Source organism: Equus przewalskii, chromosome 23 (assembly GCF_037783145.1).
Source record: "Equus przewalskii isolate Varuska chromosome 23, EquPr2, whole genome shotgun sequence".
Classification (NCBI taxonomy): Eukaryota; Metazoa; Chordata; class Mammalia; order Perissodactyla; family Equidae; genus Equus; species Equus przewalskii.
This window is the reverse complement of record NC_091853.1, coordinates 14232388-14258251: the sequence shown is the minus strand read 5'-3', so window position 1 is coordinate 14258251 and position 25864 is coordinate 14232388. Positions and strand designations below refer to the sequence as shown.

The following is a 25864-nucleotide window of genomic DNA, read 5'->3' as shown; positions in this document are numbered from 1 at the left end:
AACAAAATTTTCAGCTTCTATCTAATGCTCTGCTTATTTCAAATAAAATTTAATATAGCAAAATGACACAGAGATGAAAGAAGCTGAACAGTTATAGTGGTTCACTGCACTAGAAAGCACCCTAGGCTAGAAATCAGGAGCAATACACAAAAATTTCACCACTAGTGCTTGACAAACAAATTCAAGTGTGTTCTACTAAGTGTTTCAAGAGCATCATCTTCATACATGAGAAACTGCGTGTTACTGCATTATGAGAAGTTTCTTTTCTCTAGCAAAGGCTAAGATCTTTTATGATGTCCCTTTTCCCCAAAGTTTTTAAGCTGCCAAAATTCCTGGACTCTAAATACTCTTACTGATGCCTCTTTAAGTATTTTTAAAAGAACAGCACCAGCTCTTGAGAAACAATATACAATACATATCCCAACCCTATAAAAAATGTCTTCAAGGGCTCCAATTCACAAAGAAAAGTGGCCCTTATTTAATTTTGCCTACCAAACAATGAGCTTATCCAAAACAGGAGTCACACAGTAGGGACTCCCTGCAGAATAAAATTTCAATTATCCACAATAAATGAATTCTTCAAAAAATAATTTATAATTGGCCCAGGAAAGATAATGCACTCACACATATGCCCAGGAATTTTGTCCCTCTGTGACCACCTAGAGTAACCATTCAGGACCAATATCCAAATGGAGTCTATGAATGAGGAGTCCCAGAATTACTGTGATTACTATGGTCACAAAGCTGACGTTACAAATCAAAAGGTAATTGCATTTTCAAACTAAATCTTATGCTTCCCCTTCCAGCCCCAGATATTCCAAATTAATACAATTCTATGAAACAATTAAGTGCTGTAATACTTAAAATGAATCATAGCATACAACCAGCCACTATTACTTCTGCCCAAACCAAGCATTCCATACCACATAACAACTATAAGATGTTGCTTCAGCATGCTGTATTCTGTGCCTCTATGAAGAACTGGCAGTGGTGCTGAAAATTACTACTAAAAAGATGAAAGACCAACACCTTCCTTTCAATAAAAACCATCGTCTGGACTCTAGCCAAGGTTTTAAAACTGACCGAATGTTATTAGAAACAATAAATCAAAAACTCTACAGGCTGAAAAGCTAGTCTCTTATTTCATTCTCACAAAATGTAGCCACAAAACACTGTAAGAAAATTAATTGACAAGAAAGCATTAATAATTCTAGGCCTTTCATTTCTGGCAATAATCAAATTCTGTATATTACAAGGTGAGTTTATTTTACAATCTGCTAGGTTCTGTTTAGCCCATCTACCCTTTCCCTGTTTTCTTCAATCATTACAAATGCTACATAAATAAATAAACTCATGTTATTGCCTAAACATCCTATCACTGAACTTAAATAGAAATTAAATTGAGAACTAAAAGATTTTAGTTCATAAAATCTAACCAGCATATTCGTGTTCATATTGATTTTATACTCTTTGTTCCTGCACATAACACAGATGTGAATTCCTGGAGGTTATAGATAAGTCTTTCTTTCTCTATCCAGGAGCTGAATTGCCAGCTACTGAGAATAACCTACTGCAATGCTTAAAGCCCCTCAGGTATCCTGCCTTCTGAATATATAAATGGGTTCATTATCTTTACTTTTCCCCCATATCAATATTAGGTTCCTCATCACTATCTTTTAAATACCCCCCAGGAGCTGTTATCACAGAAATTGGGGGGGGGGGGGGGCATGACTTCTATAATACACAAGTATGTTTTAAAAGTACGTTGTTTACAATATAGTACTTTGCTCCCTAGCTAACAAAAATTTTAGGAAAGAGAAGCTGAAAATTTTAATAATTCTCTTCTTTCCACCTTCCTCTTCCCCCTTCACTCTATTCCAAAACAACAGAACAGCCCAAACCAAAGACGGGATTACTTTGTACACTTCATGCAATCAGTAAAAAGACAAGTCCCCGTCTTGTTATCAAAACAGAATAGTTGATTCCAATCCGTTTGCATCCTGTAACCACTGCCTATGTGATAGACGTTTAAATCAAGTTTCAACCCTGCTACAAAGCCTTTGTCAACACTGGGCAAGCGGGGGAAAGCCGAAGGGCTCTGTGGAATGAAGGAAATCACCGGAGGGGCTCCTCTCGGAAGAGGAGGATTCCTCGGCGAGAGGTGAGCAGAGAAGCAAGACCTAACCTTGGCGAGGGGGCGCTCGCCCAGGGTGGGGACGCGAGGTCAGGGCGCTCAGGCAGGGGGCATCGGCGCGGACCCCCCGCGACCCCGGGCCGCCCTCACCCCGACGCCCCCACCTGCGGCTCGCCCTCCAGCACCGTTCCCCAGCCCCGGCCGGGCTGTGCCCTCTCGCCCGGCCCGCCGCCTGCATATCCGTTACCCCGGCGGCGGCGGGGCTGCGGGGGAGGGGAAGGTCAGCGGGGCCCGGAGGGGGCCGGCCGCGGCGGGGATGCCGCAGTGGCTCCCCGCGGCACCGGGGCAAAGTCCGCCCGGGCGCGGGGCGGGAGCGGGAGCGGAAGGCGGCGGTGGAGGTCGGGACTGGAGAGACGGCGGCCCCTCCGAGTCCTCCCACACCCGGGCCGCCGCCGGTACCTCATACTGGATGTATTGCTTCCTCCACTCGGGAGTGATGTGCGCGGAGAGGTGCTCGGCGAACTTCATCCTGCCGTTTCCCCCTCACTCCCACTCGGGTCCAGCAGTTACAGGCGGCGGCGGCGGCGGCGGCGGCAACAGCGACTCCGACTCCTCCCCACATGGGCCCCGGCGCGGCGCGGCGCTGCGCTTCTCTCCTCCTCCGCCGCCGCCGAGGTCTCCTCAGAGCCGCCCTCCCGCCATCTTCCTCCTCCTCTCCATAGCCCCGCCCCGCCCCGCCCTCTAGACGTCATCGCCATGGTAACCGCCTACGCCGCACGACGAAAGGGGCGGAGTAAGGGGTGGGGTTGGGGTACATTCCTGAAGGCCCCGCCCCTTCTGGGCCGGACGTGCTGGAGGCACCTCCCCTGACCTCTTCCGTCTGCCTCCTGTTGGCGTTACAGCTGCTCTCTACCGCCTGCTTGGGAAGCAGCAGTGTTGTTATTGCAATTAATATTAATACTGTAGCAACAATAATCCACACGAGACATTTATTTTTGCAAAGAACTGTAGCAATATTTTTCCGTTTTAATATTTATTCTTCATAAAACCGTTAAGGATGGATCAGGATTAGTCCAAGTTGAGTAACTGAAACAGACTAAATAGTTAAGGGCCAAATATATTTAAAGGAACCGTAGTTTACACGCTCTAGGTGCTCAATAAATACTTGTTGAATTTAATTAAAGACATCAGTGCCAAAATTGGCATGCTGCTTCTGAATGTTAGTGTAATTATCTAGTCCCATGGGCTACCAGAAAGACCAGTAACAACACCTGGGCCCAAACCAGGACGGGAGGGTACCACCTTGACTTGTGGCTGAGCTTCCTAGAGATTAGGAGTGCGGTTGAGAGGGAAATCAATGTTGAGAGGAAAGAGAATCCCCTAGAGGTACGATAGTAACCCCACCCCTAGGGAGACCAGAACTGGGTCTGGCATCCAGGCAGAACTGTCTTCAAGGAGCACGGGGAATAGATCACTCACACAGCTTGGCACTATGAGTGTAGGAGAGATTGTCCTGGAGGACCTGAGTTGGGACAGAAACCCGGGTCTTTTCCTGAGTGGAGGAGCCCTGGATAATAATAGCTCATGTTTAGTAAGCACTCACTGTCCATGTACCAAACACTATTCTAAACCCCTTCCACGTACTTCGTCCTTTAATTCTCACAATTTTGATGAGACTCAAAGAGATTAGCGGACTACTGTGATGAGGACAGTATTCTGAGCTATCAGTATCTACTGTTGGCTTTTTACCTCCATGTATTTTCCCCCTTTCCCTCCCTCTTAATTCATGCTAGTAGGGGTTCTGCAATCATTTCCTCAAAAGAGGCATGAGGCATGATGGAAAATAGGCATAGGCTATGAGTCTTTCTGACTTTTGTTGTACAAAAGCCTCAACTTCTAGTGAAAGGGTAATCAGGGTCAAAAAAGAAGAAGAAAAAGAGAAGGAGTAAGGACTCTCCACACCTCAGCACCATAGCCCTCTGGCCACCACAACAATTTCGCTGTGCTGCCTCTACTGGAGGTCAATGTTGCCAAGAGAAAGAGAGAGGCAAAAGAGAGGGCTACACTCCCAGGAAGGAGGAACAACCACAGAGAGGAAATGACTGCATGGTGTGCCTAGGAAGACGGAACCAGGAACAGCTGCAAAAGTGATAGCTGAGCCTTTAGCCGAATACGGACTAGAATGGTAGACTCTGGGCAGCAACTGCTATAGACCATGGCATCCTTCTCCCAACAGAAGCATATCTTGGTGCCTTAACTGTACACAAGATTCTGGAACCATGGTCCAACCCAGGGAAGAAAGGAAATCCTCAATACTCTATAACCAACAATTCTTAATTTTTCTCATGGCTGATCCAGAGCCCTGACACTCAGTTGGACATGAAAATCTTAATTTATCTCCAAAAGCATATTTAATAATGTTTCCTCATTCCTAGCATTGCATCAGATATTTCACTCACAGAACCATCACATACTTAGTATTTATTGAACACCTACTTTCTGCAGAGCACCTACTTTCTGTGCTAGGTAGTGCGAATGACGATGGTGGACTGAATAGTTTTACTCTGAATCAGAAGGCCCCCTTGCCTTACACTTTCTTTTGTAAATAGGCAAATAACTCTTCATTTAACAAAACTGTATTGAACACTATGATATGCCAGTCTTGCCACTTGGGAAATGAAGGACAGTTCAAAAATGAATAAGACTCTGTCTTTTCCTTGGAGGACATCACAATCCAGTCAGAAAGGCAGGCAAATAGACCAGTAGCTAGACTACAATGCGATGTGTGCTGTAACTGAGGCATGTACAAGGAAACCAACATCCAACTGACTGGGAAGGAAAGGATAGCATCCCAGAGAAAGTGGTTTTGAAACACAGTCTTAAACAATGATCTGACAGGGAGAAAGACACCCCAAAAATCTCAGAGGCAAAAGGCAAGAAGTCAGTATTGTTAGAGAATGGCAAGAAGTTGTCTGACCTGAGTATCCTTTAAGGTTCCTCCTCAGGGGAACTCTCCTTATCCCCTCTTTTCCTCAATCTGGGTCCCATATCCCCTTGGTGCACTCCCCTCAACGTATTGTCAATAATAATTTGTGTCAGACTATGAGCTCTGTGAAGACAAATTGCTCATTTCTCCTGTTTTCCCCAATTTAGCATGGTGCCTGGCATTCAAACATTCAATAAATGTTGAAGGAATAAGGGAAAGAAAGAAGGGAGAGAGAGAGGGAAGAAGGAGGAAAAGGCAGTTTACATAGAGGGAAGTTTCAGGAAGTCAAGTTAAGTGGGAACAAGATTGTGAAGGAATAGATCATGACAGTATAGGCAGTGCGGGATCTTTGAAGGAATAAGTGACTAACTCAGGCTTGGGAAAGCAATATAATATAGCTTCCTGGTTTTGAACACTAGCGCAGGGAATAGACAGACCTGAAATAAAATCCCAGCCCTGGCATTGATAATCTGTGTGACCTTGGGCAAAGTACGTTAGCGCTTAACACCTCGGTTTTTTCGTCTCTCAAATGGGAATAACACCTCCCTAACAGGTTGTTATGAGGATTAAATGAGATCCTGTATATAAAGTACTTCCCACAATGACTGGCCTCTGGTTGACCACTCAATAATTGGCAGCCCCTCAAAAACTTCTGTTAGCAGTGTGAAGAATGGATAGAGTGGGGGCAAACTAGAGACCAGTTTATTAGCAATCACCCATGTAACATTTACTCCGTGCCAGACACTGTTCCAAGTGCTTTACAAATACAAACTTATTTAATCATCACAAGGACCACAGGAGGTAGCTATTAGCATTATCCTCATTTTAGAGATGAGTAAACTGAGACAGAGCTGTTAAAAATCTGGTTCAAGTTCACCTACCTAGTAAGTGGTGGGGCTGGGTTTGAACCCTGGCAATCCAGCTCCAGAGTCCTTGCTCTTAACCACTACATTATGCTGCCTGTTGATGGAATGTCCCAGGCCAGTCGTAGTGATGGACAGAAAGAGGTGTGACATGTGACTCTAACTCTAGTGACTGGGTTGATGATGCTGCCATAAGGAATGGAAGTGGAAGGCAAGTTTGGGGCATTATTGGATGTGTTCGATAGTTAGGAATCTATGAGAAATGCAATACTTCAATTGGAAATACAGATCTAGAGCGCTGGAAAGAGAGAGCAAGCCTGAAGACTGGGGAGCCATTCACATTTAGGTGATAATTAAGTCCTGGTAAGTCTGCCCAGGGAAAGAGCATACACCAAAATGGAAAGAAGTTCAAGGGAACATCCTGGTTTGAGCCTGATAAAGAAGATCGGACAAGGAAGGAGGCTAGGGTGTGGCCAGAGTGGGCAGCATGACAATTCGGAGAAAACAGTGTCAAAGAAGCCATAAAAAGATGAAAGTTTCATAAGGGAGGCAGTAACCAACAATGTCAGATGTTACAGAGAAATTGAGTAGAGTGACTCCTAGGCCATTGGCCTTAGTATTAAAGAGTCACTAGTAACCTCAGTGAAAGTGGCTTCGATAGTATGGAGGGCTGCAGAAAGCTTAGCAGTGAACAGCATTTTGCTTTTGTGCATCCTAAATTGTGTTTATTCTGTGTACGTGTTGCAGGATGACCACAAGTGAGGATTTAATAGCATACTCAGCAATTTATCTAGAAATTCATAAGTGCTGAGTCTGAATACTTTATATTTATCACACATAATTCTAAGTTGGGGAACAGTTATACTTACCACAAAGTAACTGTTCTAAAGCTTAGAATTATGTGTGATAAATATAAAGTCAAAGTGTTGCTTGAGCAAATGAGACTGGTGATCATGCTGAAGGGTGAGGAACTGACCTGCAGAGGGATCAAATCTTAAGCTACACCTCCCACTGAAGCTGAATAAGCTAGGGCATCAAAGGAGTAAAAAGATCACGTTCCCAGTGCAGCCCAGGCTCGGAATTATATGGGGCCCAGGCCAGCTTTGAAAGATGATAGGCTTATAGACCTAATAGCGTTCAACAGAGGAGCTTCAGACAGTCCACGACCTCCGTAAAATTACATGCAAAACCTTGTGCATTTGAATATTTTTCTCGAGAAAGGGTCCACATTATTTCTCAAAAGTTTCCATACCCCAAAAATATTTAGAACAACAGCACCAGGGCACTAAGCACCCCTCTCAACAACAAAAAAAGCTACCATAGAGCATTTACAAATGAAGTTTCAAACAGTTCAATTCAGTAATTTCTAGAAATATCTTTATTTTGACACAGTTTTGATTAAGTACACCTTGAGTTTTCTAAGGAGCAAGGAGGGTATTTTGCAAGTTACAGAAGAGTATTTAAATATTCATTCATTCATTCATTCATTCAACAAATCCTTATTGAGCAGCTACTACTTACCAAGCACTGTTCTAGGCACTGTGCTAGATAGAACAGTGAACAAAACAAAGTCCTTGACCTCATGGAGATTTCAGTCAAATGGGAGGATGCAGACAATAAATAAATCAACTAGTATGCAATCACATAGATGGGGTAAGTGTATGGAGAAAGACAAAGCAGAGTGAGAGATAAGAAGATTGCTGTATGATTTTATATAGGGTAGTCAGGAAAGGCCTTACTGATAAGGTGACTTTCAACCAGAGACGTGAAGGAAGGGAGGGAGAGAACTATGTAGATATGGGTTGACAATGGGGGTCTCGTTGGGGAGTAGGATTCAAAGCAGAGGAATCAGCAAGTGCAAAGGCCCCAAGACTAGAATGTGCTGAGTGTGTTGGAGGAACAGCAAGGATGCCAGTGTGGTTAAAAAGTGTTTCAGGGAGAGATATAAAGTCAGCCAGGTAGTTGGGAGCCAAATCACCCAGGGCCTTGTAGGCCAAGGTGAAAACTTGGGCTCTGAGTGAATTGAAGCCTTTGGAAATTTTTGTTTTAGGGATTTTGTTTTCCTTTACATGTGGTAATAACCATCCTTCTTTTCTGTGCATTTATAAAACTTGTGGTAAAATATACAAAACATAAAATTGTCCATTTTAACCATGATTTAAATGTATAATTCACTGGCATTAAGTACATTCACAATGTTGTACAACCATCATTGCTATCTATTTCTAGAACTTTTTCATAATCCCAAATAGAAATTCTATTCTCATTAAACAATAACTCTCCATTCCTTCCTCCCCCCACCCTCTGGTAACCTCTATTCTATTTTCTGTCTCTATGAATTATTGTCTCTCTGCCTATTCTAGGTACCTTATATATGTGGCATCATACAATATTTGTCCTTCTGTATTTGGTTTATTTCCTTTAATATAATCTTTGCAAGGTTCATCCCTGTTGTAGCATGTATCAGCATTTCCTTCTTAAGTCTGAATAATATTGCATTGTTGCCACTTGTTAGTGGTAGACATACCATTTGTTAGTGGTAATCACTAACCATTTATATTATTTGCTAGTGCTAAACAAATACACCACATTTTGTTTTTCCACTCATCTGTTGATGGACATTTGGGTTGTTTCCACCTTTTGACTACTGTAAATAATGCTGCTATGAACATTGGTTTACAAGTATCTGCTTGAGTCTCTGCTTTAAATTCTTTGGTGCATATATCTAGCAGTGGAATTGCTGGATCATATGGTAATTCTATGTTTATCTTTTTGAGGAAATGGTAGTTTTTGAGTGACATCATCAATCGGATAAATCATATATATTTTTGCTGTGTGGAAAGTAGTCTTCAGAGGAGAAAAAGAAAAACCAAGGTAAATTAGTTTCCTAGGGCTATCATAACAAATTACCACAAACTGAGTGGCTGAAAACAACAGAAATTTAGTCTCTCACAGTTCTGGAGGCCAGAAATCTGAAATCAAGGTTTCAGCAGCCTTATGTGCTCTCAAATGCTCTATCAAAATAATCTGTTCCATGCCTTTCTCCTAGCTTCTATTGTGGCTGGCAATTCTTGGCATTCCTTGGCTTGCAGCTGCATAACTCCAGTCTCTGCCCTCATCATCAAATGACATTCTCCCTGTGTGTCTCTGAATCTTCACAGGGCTGTTCTCCCTCCTTGCATCTGTTTTCTCTTCTTATAAGGACAATAGTCTTATTGGATTAGGACCCACCATAATTGAGTATGACTTCATCATAACTCAATTACATCTGCTAAGACCTACTTCCAAATAAGATCACATTCACAGGTACTGGGGGTTAGAATTTCGATGTATCTTTTTGGTAGGGACACAAGTCAGCCCACAACATATGAACACTGGTAAAGACAGTATTATAATAATCCAAGGAAGAAATGATGGTGATTTGGACCAGGCTAGTAGTGGAGCAATGAAAAGTGGTTAGAAATTGAGTATATTTTGAAGATAGAGTGAGCAGAATTTACTGGTGGATTAGATGTGGGATGTGAGCAAAAGAGAGGCATCAAGTTTGACCCAAGATCTTTTGCCTTTCGCTTTGTCCTCGGCTGTAAGCTTTCCTTGGCTTCTGCCTTTTTCTTAGATTTGTTTACCAGCCTGCATATTGATACTGTGAGCAACCCAAAGCTATCCAATAAAATCTATTTCTGCTTAAGTTAACAAGAGTCAGATTTCCCTGTTTATGGGCAAGAACCCTGAATGGGTCATAGAGATTAAGAACTTCACCCATAGCTGTTGGCAGGAAAGTACTCAATAATCAGATACATGGAATGATTTTTATGAATGTCAGTCTGCCTTTCTCCCCAGCTACCCTAGGTCTTGGTCAATGGGCTTGTGGATCAAATGCTCATAGTGGCAGGGATGAAGGATACATAGGGGCTCAAAAATATTGCCTTCCCCTCTCCAAGGCTGATCTGACAACTGCTGATTGCTTAGCCTGCCAACAGAGACCAATACTGAGTCTCTAACATAATACCATATTTGGGGTGGGGGTAGACCAGTTAGATGCCTGGCAGCAGGTTGATTACCTTGATCTCTTTCCATCATAGGAGTGGGGAGGAGAGGAAGTAACTTATCCTCACTAGAGTAGGTAATTATTCTAGATACAGATTTGCCTTTTCTGCCAACGATGTTTTTGCCAGAAATACCGTGAGTGAACGTCTCTATTTACCATCACAGTGTCCCATTTAATAATTCTTCTACCAAAGAAGTCAGAGGAAGGGCAAATGTCTATAGATTTCACTGGTCTCACCGTGTATCCCATCACCTACAAGCACATGACCTTACAGAACGGTGTTATAACCTATTGAAGACTCAGTTATGGTACCAGTGAGGGGACACTACTCTCAGTAGTTGGAGTGCTATGCTATAGAATGAGATAATGCTCTAACCAATAACCAATATACGATACTGCTTCTCCCAGAGGTTATGAGTCTAGAAACCAAGGAGTGGATGGGTAGTACCATCTCTTATTACATATAAGAGCCAATCACAAAGTTTTTGTATCTGTTTCTCATAATGCTTGCCTCTGGTGATTTAGAAGGCTTAAAACCCAGAGAAAGATTGCTTGCACCTGAAGACTCAACAATGGTTCCATTAAAGGGGAAGTTGAGAGAGCCATTTAGCTAATATGGGTCTTCATGTTGTTAAATCAACAAGTACAAGGGGGGTTCCTGTATTGCTGGAGTGATTGGTCCTGATTTTCAAGGGGAAACAGAGTGTCCACTAAAAATGAACTAGATGAGTAGGAGGGGATCTAGAACTAAGGGGAACCTCCAGAGCACCCTCTTGTGCTGCTCTGCCCAGTAGCAAAAATTAATTAAAGACATACCACCCCAACACAGGCAGGATCACCAAGGGTTCAGACCGCTTAGGATGGAAGTTTGGGTTTCCCCATCAGATAAAGTAGCAGGACTATCTGAGGTGCTGGTTGAAGGTAAAAAAAAAAAAAAAAAAAAAAAATGAGATGGGAGTGGAAGAAAGTTATAAATATCAACTATGGCCCTGGGATCAGATGCAGAAATAAGGTCTCTACTAGCTGCCCCGTTTTCTTCCTTGCTTTGTCATGCATATAGTCAGGAATTTCCTTTGTTTACCCTTTCCTTTTTCTCTAGTATTTCATGGTACTCTGCTGGAGGTGGTGAACTTTATAAGTCAGACTTTATGTTATAGGATGTAAAAGTGGTATTGTGACCAAACTAGAAGAGGAATGAACATCCCCTTGGAGTCAGGAGTTCATCTAGGGCTTTTCTGATTTCTCAGCCAGCAGCCCACTCCTCCAGCCCTTCCAATGAATTTGTAAGCACCTAGTTCCTTGTATTCAGGTCTTCCTGCTTAAAATTGCTACAGTGGCTTTGTGTTATCTGTACTTAAGCTCTGACCAAAAAGCAAAACAAACCAGACAACACTGCAAAGAATGAAAAAGTACAAGATTTGTTTATTTTGTTATTGAATCAAAATGATTACGGAATCATCGTTTAGATTATTTGTTTTGGTTACTTAAAAGAGCTTTTGCCTTTTATTCAGGCTATAAAAATTGCTGCAGGCCATTATGTAGCTCACTTTGACATGCCTTTGTCTTTTATGAGTCCCACAGATGTCTTGATCAAAGAAGAAGAGTCGCTGTTTTCTGCCAACACTTACATCTATAAAGTTGGAGAAATAACCTTTCCCAAATTGCAGCTAGCTCCTTAGGGACAGAAACCATTCCTATTTTATTCACTCTTAACAGCACTTAACACAGTAGACTCCACATAGTAATATAAATATCTTCTTAAGTATATGCTTCCCCCCACCCCAGGAATGATAAGCATGACAATTTTTGGATCAATGCAGATCCATCCTTGTTATAAAAACATGTTGTTAGAATCTAGGCTCTTTCCCCAACACTGGGGATGGCTGGAAACTTGAGCTAGAGTGAGAGACTTGTAAGCAAGGGGTGATATAGACTATCCAGAAAAGTGACAAGTCGGAAGATTCAGAGATTGGGGGTCTTGTTATCAAATGTACCAAGAGTCCTCCTGGGGTACGTAAGAGCCTTTTGGTATTCTGTTCGGTTGCAAATACAGCCAATCAAAAAATTCCCAACCTCAAGGATGTTTGATTTTAATTTTAGGTTTTTTTCTTAATCATCAAATTAATACACACTAATTGTAGAGAATTTAGAAAACACCAAAAAGTGTAAAAGAAGTAGAAAAAATAGACCCCCATCTCATCACCCAGGAGAAACTACTATCAACATTTGGGCATATTAGTTTTGTCTTTTTAAATTAACATAGTTGAGAGGTTAGAGAAAGTGAGAGGTTGGAGCAGAAATGTATTCCTCTCTTGTAAGTCTTTAGTGTTCCTGATATGAGGGTACCAGTCTCTGAGGCAAGATCCCCCTCTTCACAAGACACCTCCACAAGCTGCCAAAAACCTCTGACTTGGCAATTAAAACAAAGACATGTTTTGTGCTGATTCTGAGGGAAGGAGTTCCTCTTTTTTAGTGACAGATTGATGTTAAGAAAAACCAGTTAGGGAAGCCCAGCATGTCCTTCCCACCAGTGCATCCCATTTCACTTCTTTCCAGCTGTCTTCCGAGAGCCTGATCTGCGTAGAAGGGATGGGGAAGGGGGCCATGAAAAGAATCACATCTGGGGAGACAGGGAGAAGGGTGTGTCTGTAGAAAGTGGTGTATGTCAGCGTGACTGGGAGCACATAAGGAGTGTAGATTTGGGTGTACATTGCTAGGTGTATTTTGAAGATAATTCCTAAAATCTCCTGCTAGTGAATGTCCAGGAAAAAGCAAAGAATGGGGGAGGAGACATCAAGCAGAAGACTGCCTACTTAAGAAAAACATTCATAGGGGCTGGCCCCGTGGCCGAGTGGTTAAGTTCGCGCACTCCGCTGCAGAGGCCCAGTGTTTCATTGGTTCGAATCCTGGGTGCGGACATGGCACCGCTCATCAAACCACGCTGAGGCAGCGTCCCACAGGCCACAACTAGAAGGGCCCACAACGAAGAATATACAACTATGTACTGGGGGGCTTTGTGGAGAAAAAAAAAATTTAAATCTTAAAAAAAGAAAAAAGAAAAACATTCATCATTTCCTGCTCCTGCTCTCTGTATATCTCTGAAAGCTGGTCTATGAAGACAGTCTTAAAAATAAAAGAGCAAACAACTTTCATCTGTTCACTTCCTGAAATCCTGAAGTGGACCACACAGCCCCAGGCAAAGTGTGCACTAAAATGTACGTTGATTTTTCTGTCTGCACGTGAACTGGAGGTTTGGGTCTTACTTGATGATATAGCCCCTGAAACACATTGGGACAGATTCTCAGTGGTGACTTCAGTGCTGAACTGGAGGTTAACTTCTGGATTATTTCATTTCAAACCTAAATAATTCAGTGATCTATGTTGGCTAATGCTTTCTTTTCATACTCCCCTAGAAAAAATTTGTTGACTCCATCTCCAAAATTTCTCTTGAATCTGTTCACTTCTTCCTGAGTCCATAGCACCAGTCACTATATTCTCACACCTTAACTGTAATAATAGCTTCCTAGCTGGTGTCCCCCATAAATCCCATCACGTCTTTCTCCTGCTTAAAATCTTTCATTGCTTCCCATGGTTCACATAGTAGAATCCAGAATCCTTACCATGGCCATGCAGCATCTGTCCTTGCTCTCTCTCTCCTTCGTCTACTCTCACCTTCCTCCTAATTCACTGTGATCTTGCTCCATATCTTTCTTCAGTTTCTTTGAGGCACCAAGCTCTTTTCTACCTCAGAGCCTTCCCATGTGCTATTCTCTCTCTCTCTTTTTTTTATTTTTGGTGAGGAAGATTGGCCCTGAGCTAACATCTGTTGCCAATACTCCTCTTTTTGCCTGTGGAAAATTGTCACTTGAGCTAACATCTGTGGCAATCCTCCTCTATTTTGTATTTGGGATGCCTCCACAGCATGGCTTGACAAGTAGTGTGTACGTGCATGCCCTGAACCCTGGGCTACCTAAGCATAGTGCACAAACTTAACGACAACACCACTGAGCTGACCCCTCATGTGCTATTCTTCTGCATGAGATATTCTTCTCCTCCCTTCTCACTCATCCTTTAAACTTCAGCTTAAACATCATTGACCATCCATGCCCAATCTAACTTAGGTTCTCTCTATAATATAATACCTGGCACCCTATATGCTTCCTTTACAGTTCTTATTAAAATTTGTAAACATATGTTTATTTGTAAGATTGTGAAGGTCTGGGCCCCCCAACAGATGGTAGACTCTAAGAAGATAGAGATTATGTCTGTTTTGCTTCTACTGTATCCCCTAGTGCCTGGCACAGTACCTGACACATATTAGTGCTCAGTACTTCTTGAATGGATGATTGAAATCATCTGAATTTGAAGAGTTTAAAATAATAACTGCCAAAAAGATCATTTTGTCTGTTTTCTGCTACTGCAGGACGCATAAGGAACACTCAGAAAATATTTGTTAATTGATTAGCCAACTTTAGATTGATAGTTTGGTTGGCAAGAAAGGTATCACACCTGGAGGGGTAGGTTAGGATCAAAGACACCCAGGTGTAATTACAGTCAACCCTTTTCTTACTGTGGTGAAAGTGAAAACTGTCATACTGAGGATTAGGTACAAACATTTATAATTACTTTAATGACAGGGCCTCTTACAGGAAAAAGAAATCAAGACATACTATTGCTGAACATTACTGGGCATGGTTGTGTTACGTGCATGAGAGGCTATGATTGGCTACAAGGGGCTGTGGACTGAAATCAACCATCTCGCTGGATTCAGAGGGCTTGGAAAGAGGAGAGTAGACCAAATGCGAAGTGTGTGGAGAAAGCCCTTTCTAATAGGACAGAAGACAATATTTCAAATCTTGAGCAGCAGATCCAGGAGACAGCCTAACCTAGCAGGTATCGATGATACGCATCATGCTGTGGATAAATTTCTGTATAAAATTAATTAAAATATATACCATAGGAAGCCATAGTCTTGGCTTGAGAAGCTAATCTGCATTCACCCTAGGATTCCTGTTGACATTTTTGGGCATGTCTGGCTATAGCAGAGGTTTTATTTGTACCAAGGGGCACCATAACAACCATCAGACCAAGGGAAGAGCAGCAAGGCTCACAAATTTGGTTCAAGGACTCTGGTTCAAGGTCAGTGTCAATGAGAGGGATGATTAAGTCCCAAACAGCGTATGTCATCGTGGTTGTCCTCCAGCCCAGCTGAGCCTAGGGAGCAGGACCTGCAGAAGAGTGGACAAAAGCAAAGCATAACGTAGAGCAGTCTACAAACCATCGGGGGGGTACGGGTGGAGGGTCAGGTCACAATGTGGAATGTGTGAGGACTAGGAATGGTCACAGTAGACCAACCCATAGCTGGATCATAGAAGGTGCAGAAGACACGAGGCTGCAGTGGCATCAAGGAGACGCTGGCACTTTCAGTGAGCATTGTCCCTCTGGTGTTTCTTTACAGGTTTGGAAGCATTTGCAGTAGTATATTGACCTTGGTGGCAGCATGAGAGCCATCACTGTAACAAACCAAAACAGGAGAGGAGAAAAGTGTGTGGAAACAAAGAGTATAGTTCATGACCCCGAGGGGCACTCCTGGGCACTTTGAGAGCTACTTGGAAAGAATTTATTATGGGTTGAATTGTGTCCCCCAAAAAGATATGTTGGAGTACTAACCCACAGTACCTCAGAATGTGACCTTCTTGGAAATAGGGTCATTGCAGATGTAGTCAAGTTAAGATATGGTCCTTAGGGTGGGCTCTAATCCAATGTGACTGGTGTCCTTATAAGAAAAGGAAAACTCCAAGCGAAGACAGAGACATACCAAGACAACACCAGGTGATGAGAGAAGTAGAGAGTGGAAGGCTCCTGCTGCAAGCCAAGGAATGCCAAGGATTGACCACAACCCCGGAAACTAGAAAGAGGCAAGGAAGGATTCTCTTCTACAGGTTTCAGAGGGAACATGGCCCTGCTGACACCTTGATTTTGGACTTCTAGCATCCAGAACTGTGAGACAATAAATTTCTGTTGTTTTAAGTGCCTCCGTTGGTGGTACTTTGTTACAGCAGCCCTAGGAAACGAATACAGAATTTGAGGAGAGGAATTTTGCAGAGTAGGACAGAGCCAAAGAAACATTGTTTCATTGCTGTTATCGTGACCCTAATTCTTCCCATAGATTTGTGAGGCCAGAGAAATACAGTTGATATAAAACAATCATGCCAAACAGCTAAAGTTTTATTTGCTGACTTGAATTTAGTCAATGTGCCACAGTCTAGTACACTTCATGCAACTTTAAGACCTGCCTGTATCTAATTAAATGAGAGAATGTAGTTAAAGCTCTTAAAATAGCATCTGGCACCTAGTAAACTTTCATAAATGTTAGATAGGATCATTATTTTCATCATCTCATTATCCTGATCCTAAGGCTGTCGGCTGCTCATGTCTCTTCTGCCTCAGAGAACTGCTGAAAAAACCTCACAGCTGAGCAGTCGGCTGCCACTAAAAATTAAACGTCACCAAATTCACCAGAGTCCTCTACCCTGCCTTGGTTTCCCTATTAAATGCTCTCTCCCATTCTCTACAACCTGTATTTCAAACCATGCTTCCGCAAATCTCTAGCACCCTTCGTTTCTCCTCAACTCTCACCACTGAACCCATCAACCCACATGAACCCACAGCTGTCCTAGATTTCTCCCTGTCATTTGGGCATGAGAAGTACCCTGGCTTCTTTCTAGTCCAGGTGGTTGTTCTTCTTTGTTCTTTCCTCTTCCTCATTCACACTTTCAACCCATAACCAAGTGTTGTTAATTCTACCTCTTTAGATATTTTGCCAATCCACACACTTTGGCTTATCTCCATGGCCACCAGCTTGGCTCAGACAAGTTGATTGTGTCACTGCCCTGCCTAAATTCCTTCAATGACTTCCTACTGCTCTACAGCTCAAGAAAGTCCTTCACATGTTTACAAAACCTCTCCCTACCCCAGCCACTCTTAATCCAAGCCTATCCTTTTTCCTAACCTCACCTCTTACTCTGTACTTCTTACATGCTAACGCTAGGCTAGAGAGTAACTCAAAATACCTTTACGTCCTTGTTAAAATAGCTAACGCTTATATATCGCTTACTATGTGCTGGGCATATGTGTGGCAACGCCTTTGTCAGGACAACAAACATATAAGCTTGGTGCTGTTGCTATCCTCATTTAAAGATAAGGATATGGAGGCACAGAAATTAAGTGGCTTGTCCAAAGTTACAAGGAAAGTAAGTGGCAAGCCAGGATTTGAACCAGGAACATCGGCTGTGCAGTCCACACTACTGTGCCATGCTCTGACCTTGTTCTCAATCCTTCAGACCCTTCCCTCAGCCTCAGCATTCCCTCTCACTCTCTTACTTTGGCTGATGCCTACAACTCCTTCACGTCTCAGGGTCAACGTCCCTTCGTCAGGGTCAGACCTCCTTGCTCTATGTCCTTAGGTCTTCCTATCCTGCCCTTATTGTTATTATTTAGCATCTGTCTCCTCTGCTAGACTATATGTTCTCTGAGGACAAGGAACAAGTCTGCTTTATTCACATTATACCCTCACTGCTTAGCTAACACATGACATACAGTAGGTGCTCATTAAGTATTTCTTGACTGAATAAAGGAATGCTCAGTTACTAATCACCTTAAAGAGCTTCTATGTATATAGAACACATAACACAGTGCCTGGCATATAGCATGCACTTGATAAATATTTATTTGATACTGTGTTCGGGAAATGGCAAGGAGTCTGGTTTGACTGGTGTCAAGAGTGTGAAGAGAGGTTTTGGCAAGTGGTTCAAGTCTGTTTGATGAGCTAAAGGAGGAGAGCCTTGCATGATGGAAGGGATTAGCAGCAGTATGTAATCTTCCAAGGCAAATATTAGCATTTCAAAATCCCTCCTTCCCAGCCCAAGATGGTTTTGGATTTTTCCTTTAACCACATCATCTAATTTTTTTATAGCAGACTTCAGCAAAGTGTAATTGGCGTGCTCAGGGTACCCTGGCCTGATCAGACGCATGCACTAATGAATGACCCAGGTGAAAACAAAGATTTGCTGTGCATGCGTTCTGTGTAAGACAAACAGCTACCTCTTGCCTACTTGCAAAAGGTCTATCTAAAATTCTAATCTCTATGAGCACAATTGAAGATTTCCTATTCCTATCTCCTTTGGAAAAAGTAAATAATTTATTATCCTCCAAATGCTTCCTGGAACGCTGGGTTAATCCCTTTAAAAGGATACATCTGGACACGCTAACTTCATTACAATTCTAGACTTGAATGCTACCAGGTATATTTTTTTTCCTCCCCAAACTGAGTGGTGCCAGGGAGTCTAGAGGCAGCAGTCAGCAGGTCAGGTTCAAATCATTGTCTCTTTGAGGCTGTGTTTTGGTAGCCGCAGCAATAGCAGGCTCAGCCTTCAAGGAGCAGTAAACTTCTTGTCACCCTTGAGTGACCCTCAAGGGGAAAACTGGAAAGAGAAGGGGGTGACTTCCAGGGAAAACAGCTGATCCACTACCTGTAAAAACATGCACCTAACTGGCCTGACATGAGAGTCCCTGGGGAAGGGCTTTGGTAAACCAGAGGAATTGCCAACATGTGGAGTCACGCCTCTGTGCTCTGCGCATGCCAGCACCGTAAAAGCTGGCGCTATCTGTCAGAAACCACCAGCATTACAAAGCCGCTTTATTCCAAACCGTTTTGTTAAATCAAATCCCCATCAACTACGAGGTGGTGATTGTACAGAACTCTTGTCAGAGGATCAGCGTCTTTGGCCCCATTTTCACACCACAGGAGACATCTATCCTTTTACAACATTCTGGTCTATGGCTAGCTCTTAATTATCTTTGCCGCCAAGAACCAGTTAATGAAGGGATATTTCGTGGCCTTTGGCAGAAACCTCAGACTCAGCAACCGAGGAACTGAAAGCCCTGACCTCAAGGCAATCTCCACGCCAGCCTCCTGCCTGATGCATATTTCAAAGGTTTCCAGGTTTTAAGGCACGGATTACCTTTGCAAATGAAAAATTGAACAAGCAAAAGCATTTAGTGGCATGTTATTACAGTTCCAATGATTTTGAAAAGGCTGCTTGGTTTAACCAGAGGCAGAATTTCAAACGAACAAAGAAATAAATATCCATTTTTTAAAAATTACTTTCTGTTTATTCTACCAGGATTTAAAATTTAGTATATATTGATCCTCACCTAAGGTTTTTGCCATTATAACATGCATATATGAACCTACTGAAAAAATTACGCATTTAATAAAATATTTACTAGCTTCACGGGCATTCAATATCCAGCCACCCCCAAAATAGGTTGGTTGTTTATCTAAACAGGATCTTGCACGGTAAGGCAATTTTAAACTCTGCTCAAAAGGTAGTCTTGTTCTTTCAAATATTTCAAACTTTTCATTTATAAGAAGAATGATTAAAACAAAGTAAAAGAACTCAGAGCTGTCTTCACCACCAGATAGCATTTAGTCATGACCTGCCAAGTATGTGGCATTTTACTAGAGGCCATTCACCTAAATACATTCGTTGTATACCTATGATGTACCAGGTACTTCCTAAAACGAAAAGATTACAAACACACAGTCTTTGCTCTCAAATAGTTCAAATCTAGGAGAAACAGATAATTACAACACAATGTGGTAAAGATTATGCGAGTTCAAAGCACGTTAGCTGTACTAGATGTACAATGTATAAACAAAGGAATTAATGAAGGAATGAGTAAGCATGGATATTTATGGAATATAATAAATTCAACACAGAAGGCAGGAAATAAGTGTATAGTATTCAGCAAAAAAGAGAGCATGGAATATTTTTAAATGAAAAAAGTTTCAGGAAGATTCTAAAGATTAAAAATTTTAGCTGTTGGGTTACAAAAGAAATGAGAATTCCTACCTTCAATTTATTTACTGATTGGTAAAACTAGACTTAAACACAAAACACATGATAGCAAAGAGCTACGCTGTGTAATGTAGGAAAAGTAAGAGAGAGAGGAATCGGATTGTTACATAATGGTGTGATTACTCAAACTCTCATTTCGGATTTATGACAGTCTATATCCAATTATCATGACATACCTATGTTAATTTCTCCATTTTTACTGGAATTAACCACAGTATAAGACACTCCAAGTGAAGGTACTGGAAAGTAGTATAAGGTAACTTGGGGCCAATTCTCCTGCTTTGGGCCTTCCAAGTGCAGCATAATGTCTATTTTCACTACAAAGGGAACAAAACACTCATTTGTCACTCCCTCAGAAGAAAAGATAAAAATTTTATCCATCAAACAAAACTTTTCAAGCACTTCTATAGGCTCAAACTCAGTCCCAGGAAAAAGCAAGAAACTGAAAGTAAGTGTGTGCCCAAAAATGTGGTAAGTTTTTGGACTACAGAGGCAGTACGTTGTAATAGATTTGATGTTGAGGAAGTGTGTTCCAACCTTCTTATTATTTTGCCACATGACCTTAGTCGTCATTGTCTCATCGTTAAAAACACAGATAATAATTCATGCTCTCGGGGCTGGCCCCGTGGCCGAGTGGTTAAGTTCGCGCGCTCTGCTGCAGGCGGCCCAGTGTTTCGTTGGTTCGAATCCTGGGCGCGGACATGGCACTGCTCATCAGACCACGCTGAGGCAGCGTCCCACATGCCACAACTAGAAGGACCCACAACGAAATATACAACTATGTACCGGGGGGCTTTGGGGAGAAAAATAAAATCTTTAAAAAATAATAATAATAATAATTCATGCTCTCCCTATTTGATGAGAATGCATGCTTCTTAAATAAAATAACATGTCTGAAATGCTTGAAAACATTGTGAAAATATAAAAATCCCGTATTAGATTTATTGCACATTTGAATGATAAAGTTACAATAGAATGGTATTTTTCATCTACAAAGGAAGAAATACTGTTATTATAGGGAAATAAAAGCATATTGTAATGTATGAAATCTCCTCTAACAACCTATGCAATAATAGGAATGAAGTAATAGAATTATTACAATTTCTCTATTTCAGGTGCATCTATTTCTAGTTCCAGGGCGGTTTGTTTCTGTGTTCTTCTTCTTCCTTTCTTTTTTCTTTGCTAACCCTTTCATCATATCTTCATAAAAATTTCTAAGGCTAATTCTTGGTTTTTCTTTTAAAATATTATGTTGATTATCAAATCTTAATTGAAAAGCTCAATGAAAAAGATCATAAACCTATTCTTTCCTCTAACATAGTCTAGCCTAGGTTCTGCCAAGAACATCTAGATGCTGTTAAAAATAGCACATTTCTTTATTTGGACTCAATCAACTTGTACTTCCATGCACCTGTCGAAATGTTAAATAATAAATTGTTATCTCTGAATAGATTCTTCCATGCCCAAGAGACAGTCAAAAAACGTGTTTTAAATGAGTCGTTTAACCGGAATAATTTCCCTTTGGATTACTAGAGTCATTAGAGGAAAAAAAAATATAAAACCATGTGAGTAATTTTCCATGTGTCTAGGGTTCAATATCTGAAATGTTTCATAGGCCTTCTGCATCACAAGGCAGTTTATTTAAAAATACAGGCACATGCTCTTCTCTGCTTCTGTGTGTCCTTCCTCTTTAGCAGCTGAAGACAGGCTCACCAATGATGAACAGAGTGTCAGCCAACACCCCTTGTGCCTCTGTGTCATCATTCTGAGCTGGGAAGGAGCACGTCTGAAAGAGCCGGGCAGAGAACCCTTCCTCCTCCTCCTTATCATCACCCTAACCTTGTAACAGCAACAACAACAATAACAAAAATTATGAACAACAATCAAACTAGCATGTGCACAGTGCAAAGGTACAACTTCTGTGGCTGTGTAGAGCTACCGCCAAATAGCTACCCACGCCTTTGCTGCTGTTACTGGGGAAAAAAGGGAATGTTGGTTTGCCTCAAAGAAGGGGGAGGAAGATGTGGAGGCGAAGGAGAGGAGGAGGCAGAACCCTGTCTTTGAGAGGAGTATTCCAACTGAGAAAATCATTTCTCACCCTCAGTAAGGAGCAGGTGAAACACAGAAACAGATAGGACAGCATGTTGTTTGTGACCCTTCCTAGAAACTGCAAGATTAGGACACTCATCAGGCGAGGCAGTGCCCTGCATGGAGATCTCAAGCTTTGATTTTTTGGTTAAAGGAAGCATTTCAGAATAATGTATAGCCAACATTCCCACCATTAGCCTGTCTTGCTATTGTATATTGCACAGATGCTCTGCGAGGGAAATTTGATCAATATATTAGATTCCTGGCAGAAAGATGCTATCAGACAATGCATGTATTCCTTGACATAGCTCAATTTCCATCTATTGATTTTCCTCTCATGGAAGTGCACATGCACGTACTAAGAGCGCTTACAGAAGATGGGGGTTGGGCAGGCATTTATTCAAGAACAGACAGCTCTGCCATTCCCCAAGTGCGTTCAAAATACCCTCTGGCTTGGTGACTTAATATTTGGATGATCTATACAAACTCCTCAAATCAGGATTAAACGGATGGCTGATGAGCAAAAACATTATCCCTATGCTCACTCTTTGAAGGCTAAGAACGATATCAGCTTCTTCAGAAAATGTGGCCCTCTTGGAATCCTGTTCCAGGCTTACTTCCTGAAGCCCTATCTTCCTAACTCAGCTGAATTAATTCTGTATTACTTGATCACAGTCTTCTTGCCTAATACCCGGAGGCAGTTAAGACTTCCCTTACATCTCCATTGATCTTCCCCTGTTTCTGTCGGTCTCTTTCTGACTTGAACCGTTGTGGCAGTATTTAAGCTGCCCATCAAATATTTCCCGCTCTTCATCTTCCAGGCTTGGGCTCGGATTATACTTCCTGGTCCCTCTGTGGTTAGCTGGAGCCGTGTGACCCGTGCTGACCAATGAGTGGTGAGTAGAAGTAATCCATATCATTTCCAGGTTGAGCTTTTAAGTGTCTATGGGAGATCTTCCGGAGGGAAATATTGATAACTAGACTTCATAAAAATTAAGAACTTCAATATGACGAAAGATATCGTTAACAAAATTAGAAGGCAAGAACCAAACTAAGAGAAAATGTTTTCAAAATATATGACAAAAGGTTAGTAACCATACATAGAGTCTACAAACCAATAGAAAAGTGTGACTCAGATATAAACAGGCAATTCACAGTAGGAGAAATATAGGTAGCCAATAAACACATCAAAAGATATTTATTAACCTCAGTTGTAATTAGGGAAATACAAATTACAGCAACAATATGCCATTCTTATCTGTGAGACAGACAAAATTAAAACTAAAAACTCAAATAGCTTAATAATTTTCAGAATTGGCAAGGGTGTGGAGAAAATAGACATTCTTATCCCTGTGGTATAACCTAATTGGAGGGCAATTAGCAATATCTTTCAAAATTATAAAAATGAATATTTTGACCCCAAAATTCTATTTCTAGGAACCTAACCTACAGAAATATTTGCATATAATGTTAACAACATTCATTGAACACATGCCATGTGTCAAGACTTAGCTGCTTTATTTATATTAGTTATTTACCCTGGGAGGTAAGTTCCACTTTTATCCCATCTTACAGATAAGAAAACAGGGGCAGAAAGACTAAGCAACTTGCTTAAGTTAATGCAACTAGTAAGTGGCAGTGCAGGGATTCAGACACCAAGTGCTCTCTTCTGCGTGACACAGTGGACACTATGCTCTCTCTCAAAGAAATATGTACAGAGATAAGAATTGCACCACTATTTGTAATTAAAAGTGAATAAAACATAAATGTTCATCAATAGGAGAAATGGTTATATGGTAAACTCAAATTATAGAATATTATGCAGTAATTCAAAAGAATGAACCTGAGAGAATTGAAAATGTTTAGTCACACAAAAACATGTAAAATGTTCATAGTAGCATTATTCATGATAGCCAAAAAGTGGAAACAACCCCATTGGCCATCAACTGATGAATGGACAGACAAAATGTAGTCTATCCATGCAATGGAATATTATTCATCCTTAACAAGGAATGAGCACATGCTGCAACATGAACGAACCTTGAAAACCTTACTCTAAGTGAAAGAAGCCAGACGCAAAAGGCCACATATTCTCTGACTCCAATTATATGAAATGTTCAGAATAGGCAAATCTGGAGAGACAGAAAATAGACTAGTGAGGGCCAGGGCGCTGAAGGACAGGGGAATTGAGACTAACTGCTAATAGGTACAGGGCTTCTTTTTGGGTGATGTTGAGAACGTTCTGAAATTAGATAGTGATGATGGTTGCACAACATGGTGAATACACTAAAAACCATCAAATTGTATACTTTAAAATGATAGAATTTTATGTTTTGTGAATTTTATCTCAGTTTTAAAAAGAATCAGGTAGGTATCTTTGTGTAATACAAAAAAGTGTTAAAGGAAAAAGGCAAACCTCAAAACAATATCAATAGTATGTTTCCACTGATGAAAAAAGAAATCATAGAGGTGTCTGTAAATGCATGGGAAAAAGTCAGGAAGATTACACACTAGTCCATTAACAAAGGTTTCCTCTGGAGAGAAAACGTATTTGGGAGAGAGACGTGAAAGGATGGCTCACTTTTTACTCTATATACATCTGTTTTGAATTTCTTTACAATAAGCATATATTACTTATATAATTTTAAAAACAACAAAAAAAATGAAAATAAAAGCATTTAAATGTAGTTAAGCAAGTAAACAAAAATAACCTCCAAAAATAAACCATAGGCAAAATAATATGCTGTAATAGGAAAGCCCCAGCTTTGCAGCCCTGGATTCCCGGCTCAGCTCCACCTTAATGACTTGGGTGTCTTCAGACTAAGTTCATCTAGCATTTCTGAGCCTCAGTTTCTTCATTTGTCAAACAAAGTGACTGGACTAGATGACTACCATGAAACTTTCAGCTCTAAAATCTCTGGATTCCACAATAGGCCATCCTCCCTTTTTGCTTTGTTGCCAAGGTTACTTGCAGCTCCAGCCTTTCAGACCATGTTTTAAACAAGGCATCAAATACGGTCGTGAATCTACACACATTCCAAGATCATAACCTTACTGGGAAAAGATCATGAACCCCATTGCTCAGCTTCTGCTTAATTATGACCCTTTTTGTTTTATCTGATGGCAGTTAATTACACAGACCTACAGCTGAATGGAGCAATAAAATAATTCTTGGACAAACAACATAATTGGCCAGACAAGATATTTTTTGTTTAATACATTGAAATCTCATTTCAGAAAGCATGCTGCTCTGAGATAATTTATTTTCCTTTCATCATGTACATAACCTCTCAGTTGTCTTTTCATTAAATTTTGCTGGCCCGGGACAAAGAGGAGGTTAAAAGAAAGAGAGAGACAGGCACAATTGCCCTGGGAATTCAGGGGTGCAAAGGAGGAGGGCTCAATTAAATACCGTACAAATACTGCATGAGAGAATGAGACACATTTCTGTTCCTTTCTCCACCAGCATTCCAGCTCCTCTGCCTGGTGGTCAGATGCTGCAGTGAACAGTGGAGATCATGTGCATATCCGAAGGGCCTGGAAGAGGGTCCTTCAGAAGCAGAAGCTCATCTTCAAAGAGCTGGACCAACTCCTTCAAGCACAGAGCTGCCACAAGTACATGCTCAGAAAGTGCCAGCATTCTCCCCTTTGCCATCTTGCACGGGAGACGCTGAAGTACAATGGAAAGAATCCAGACTTTGGAGCATGTAAAACCTGGGCCCACATCCTGTCTCTACCACTGACTACCTGCGTGACCCTGGACAACTGTAAAAACAAGAGGATTGTCGTGAAGGTTTAACAAGATAACATGTAAACGCCTAC

The 25864-nt window shown here is 41.4% G+C and overlaps 1 protein-coding gene and 1 long non-coding RNA gene across 2 annotated transcripts in view; one reads left to right on the top strand and one right to left on the bottom strand.

Moving 5' to 3' along the window:
* XPR1 (xenotropic and polytropic retrovirus receptor 1) overlaps positions 1-2877 on the bottom strand; it is a 205483-nt gene extending 202606 nt beyond the window's left edge. Inside the window, exon 1 of the mRNA XM_070591733.1 lies at positions 2594-2877. Within this exon, the coding sequence (XP_070447834.1) occupies positions 2594-2662 (69 nt within the window). The 5' untranslated portion in view covers positions 2663-2877. The remainder of the gene's footprint in view (positions 1-2593) is intronic.
* Positions 2058-25861, top strand: LOC139079000 (uncharacterized). The gene is made up of 3 exons (XR_011532249.1): positions 2058-2161; positions 22864-22938; positions 25509-25861. It is a non-coding gene; the product is annotated as an uncharacterized lncRNA (long non-coding RNA).
* Positions 25862-25864: the final 3 nt, after the last annotated feature.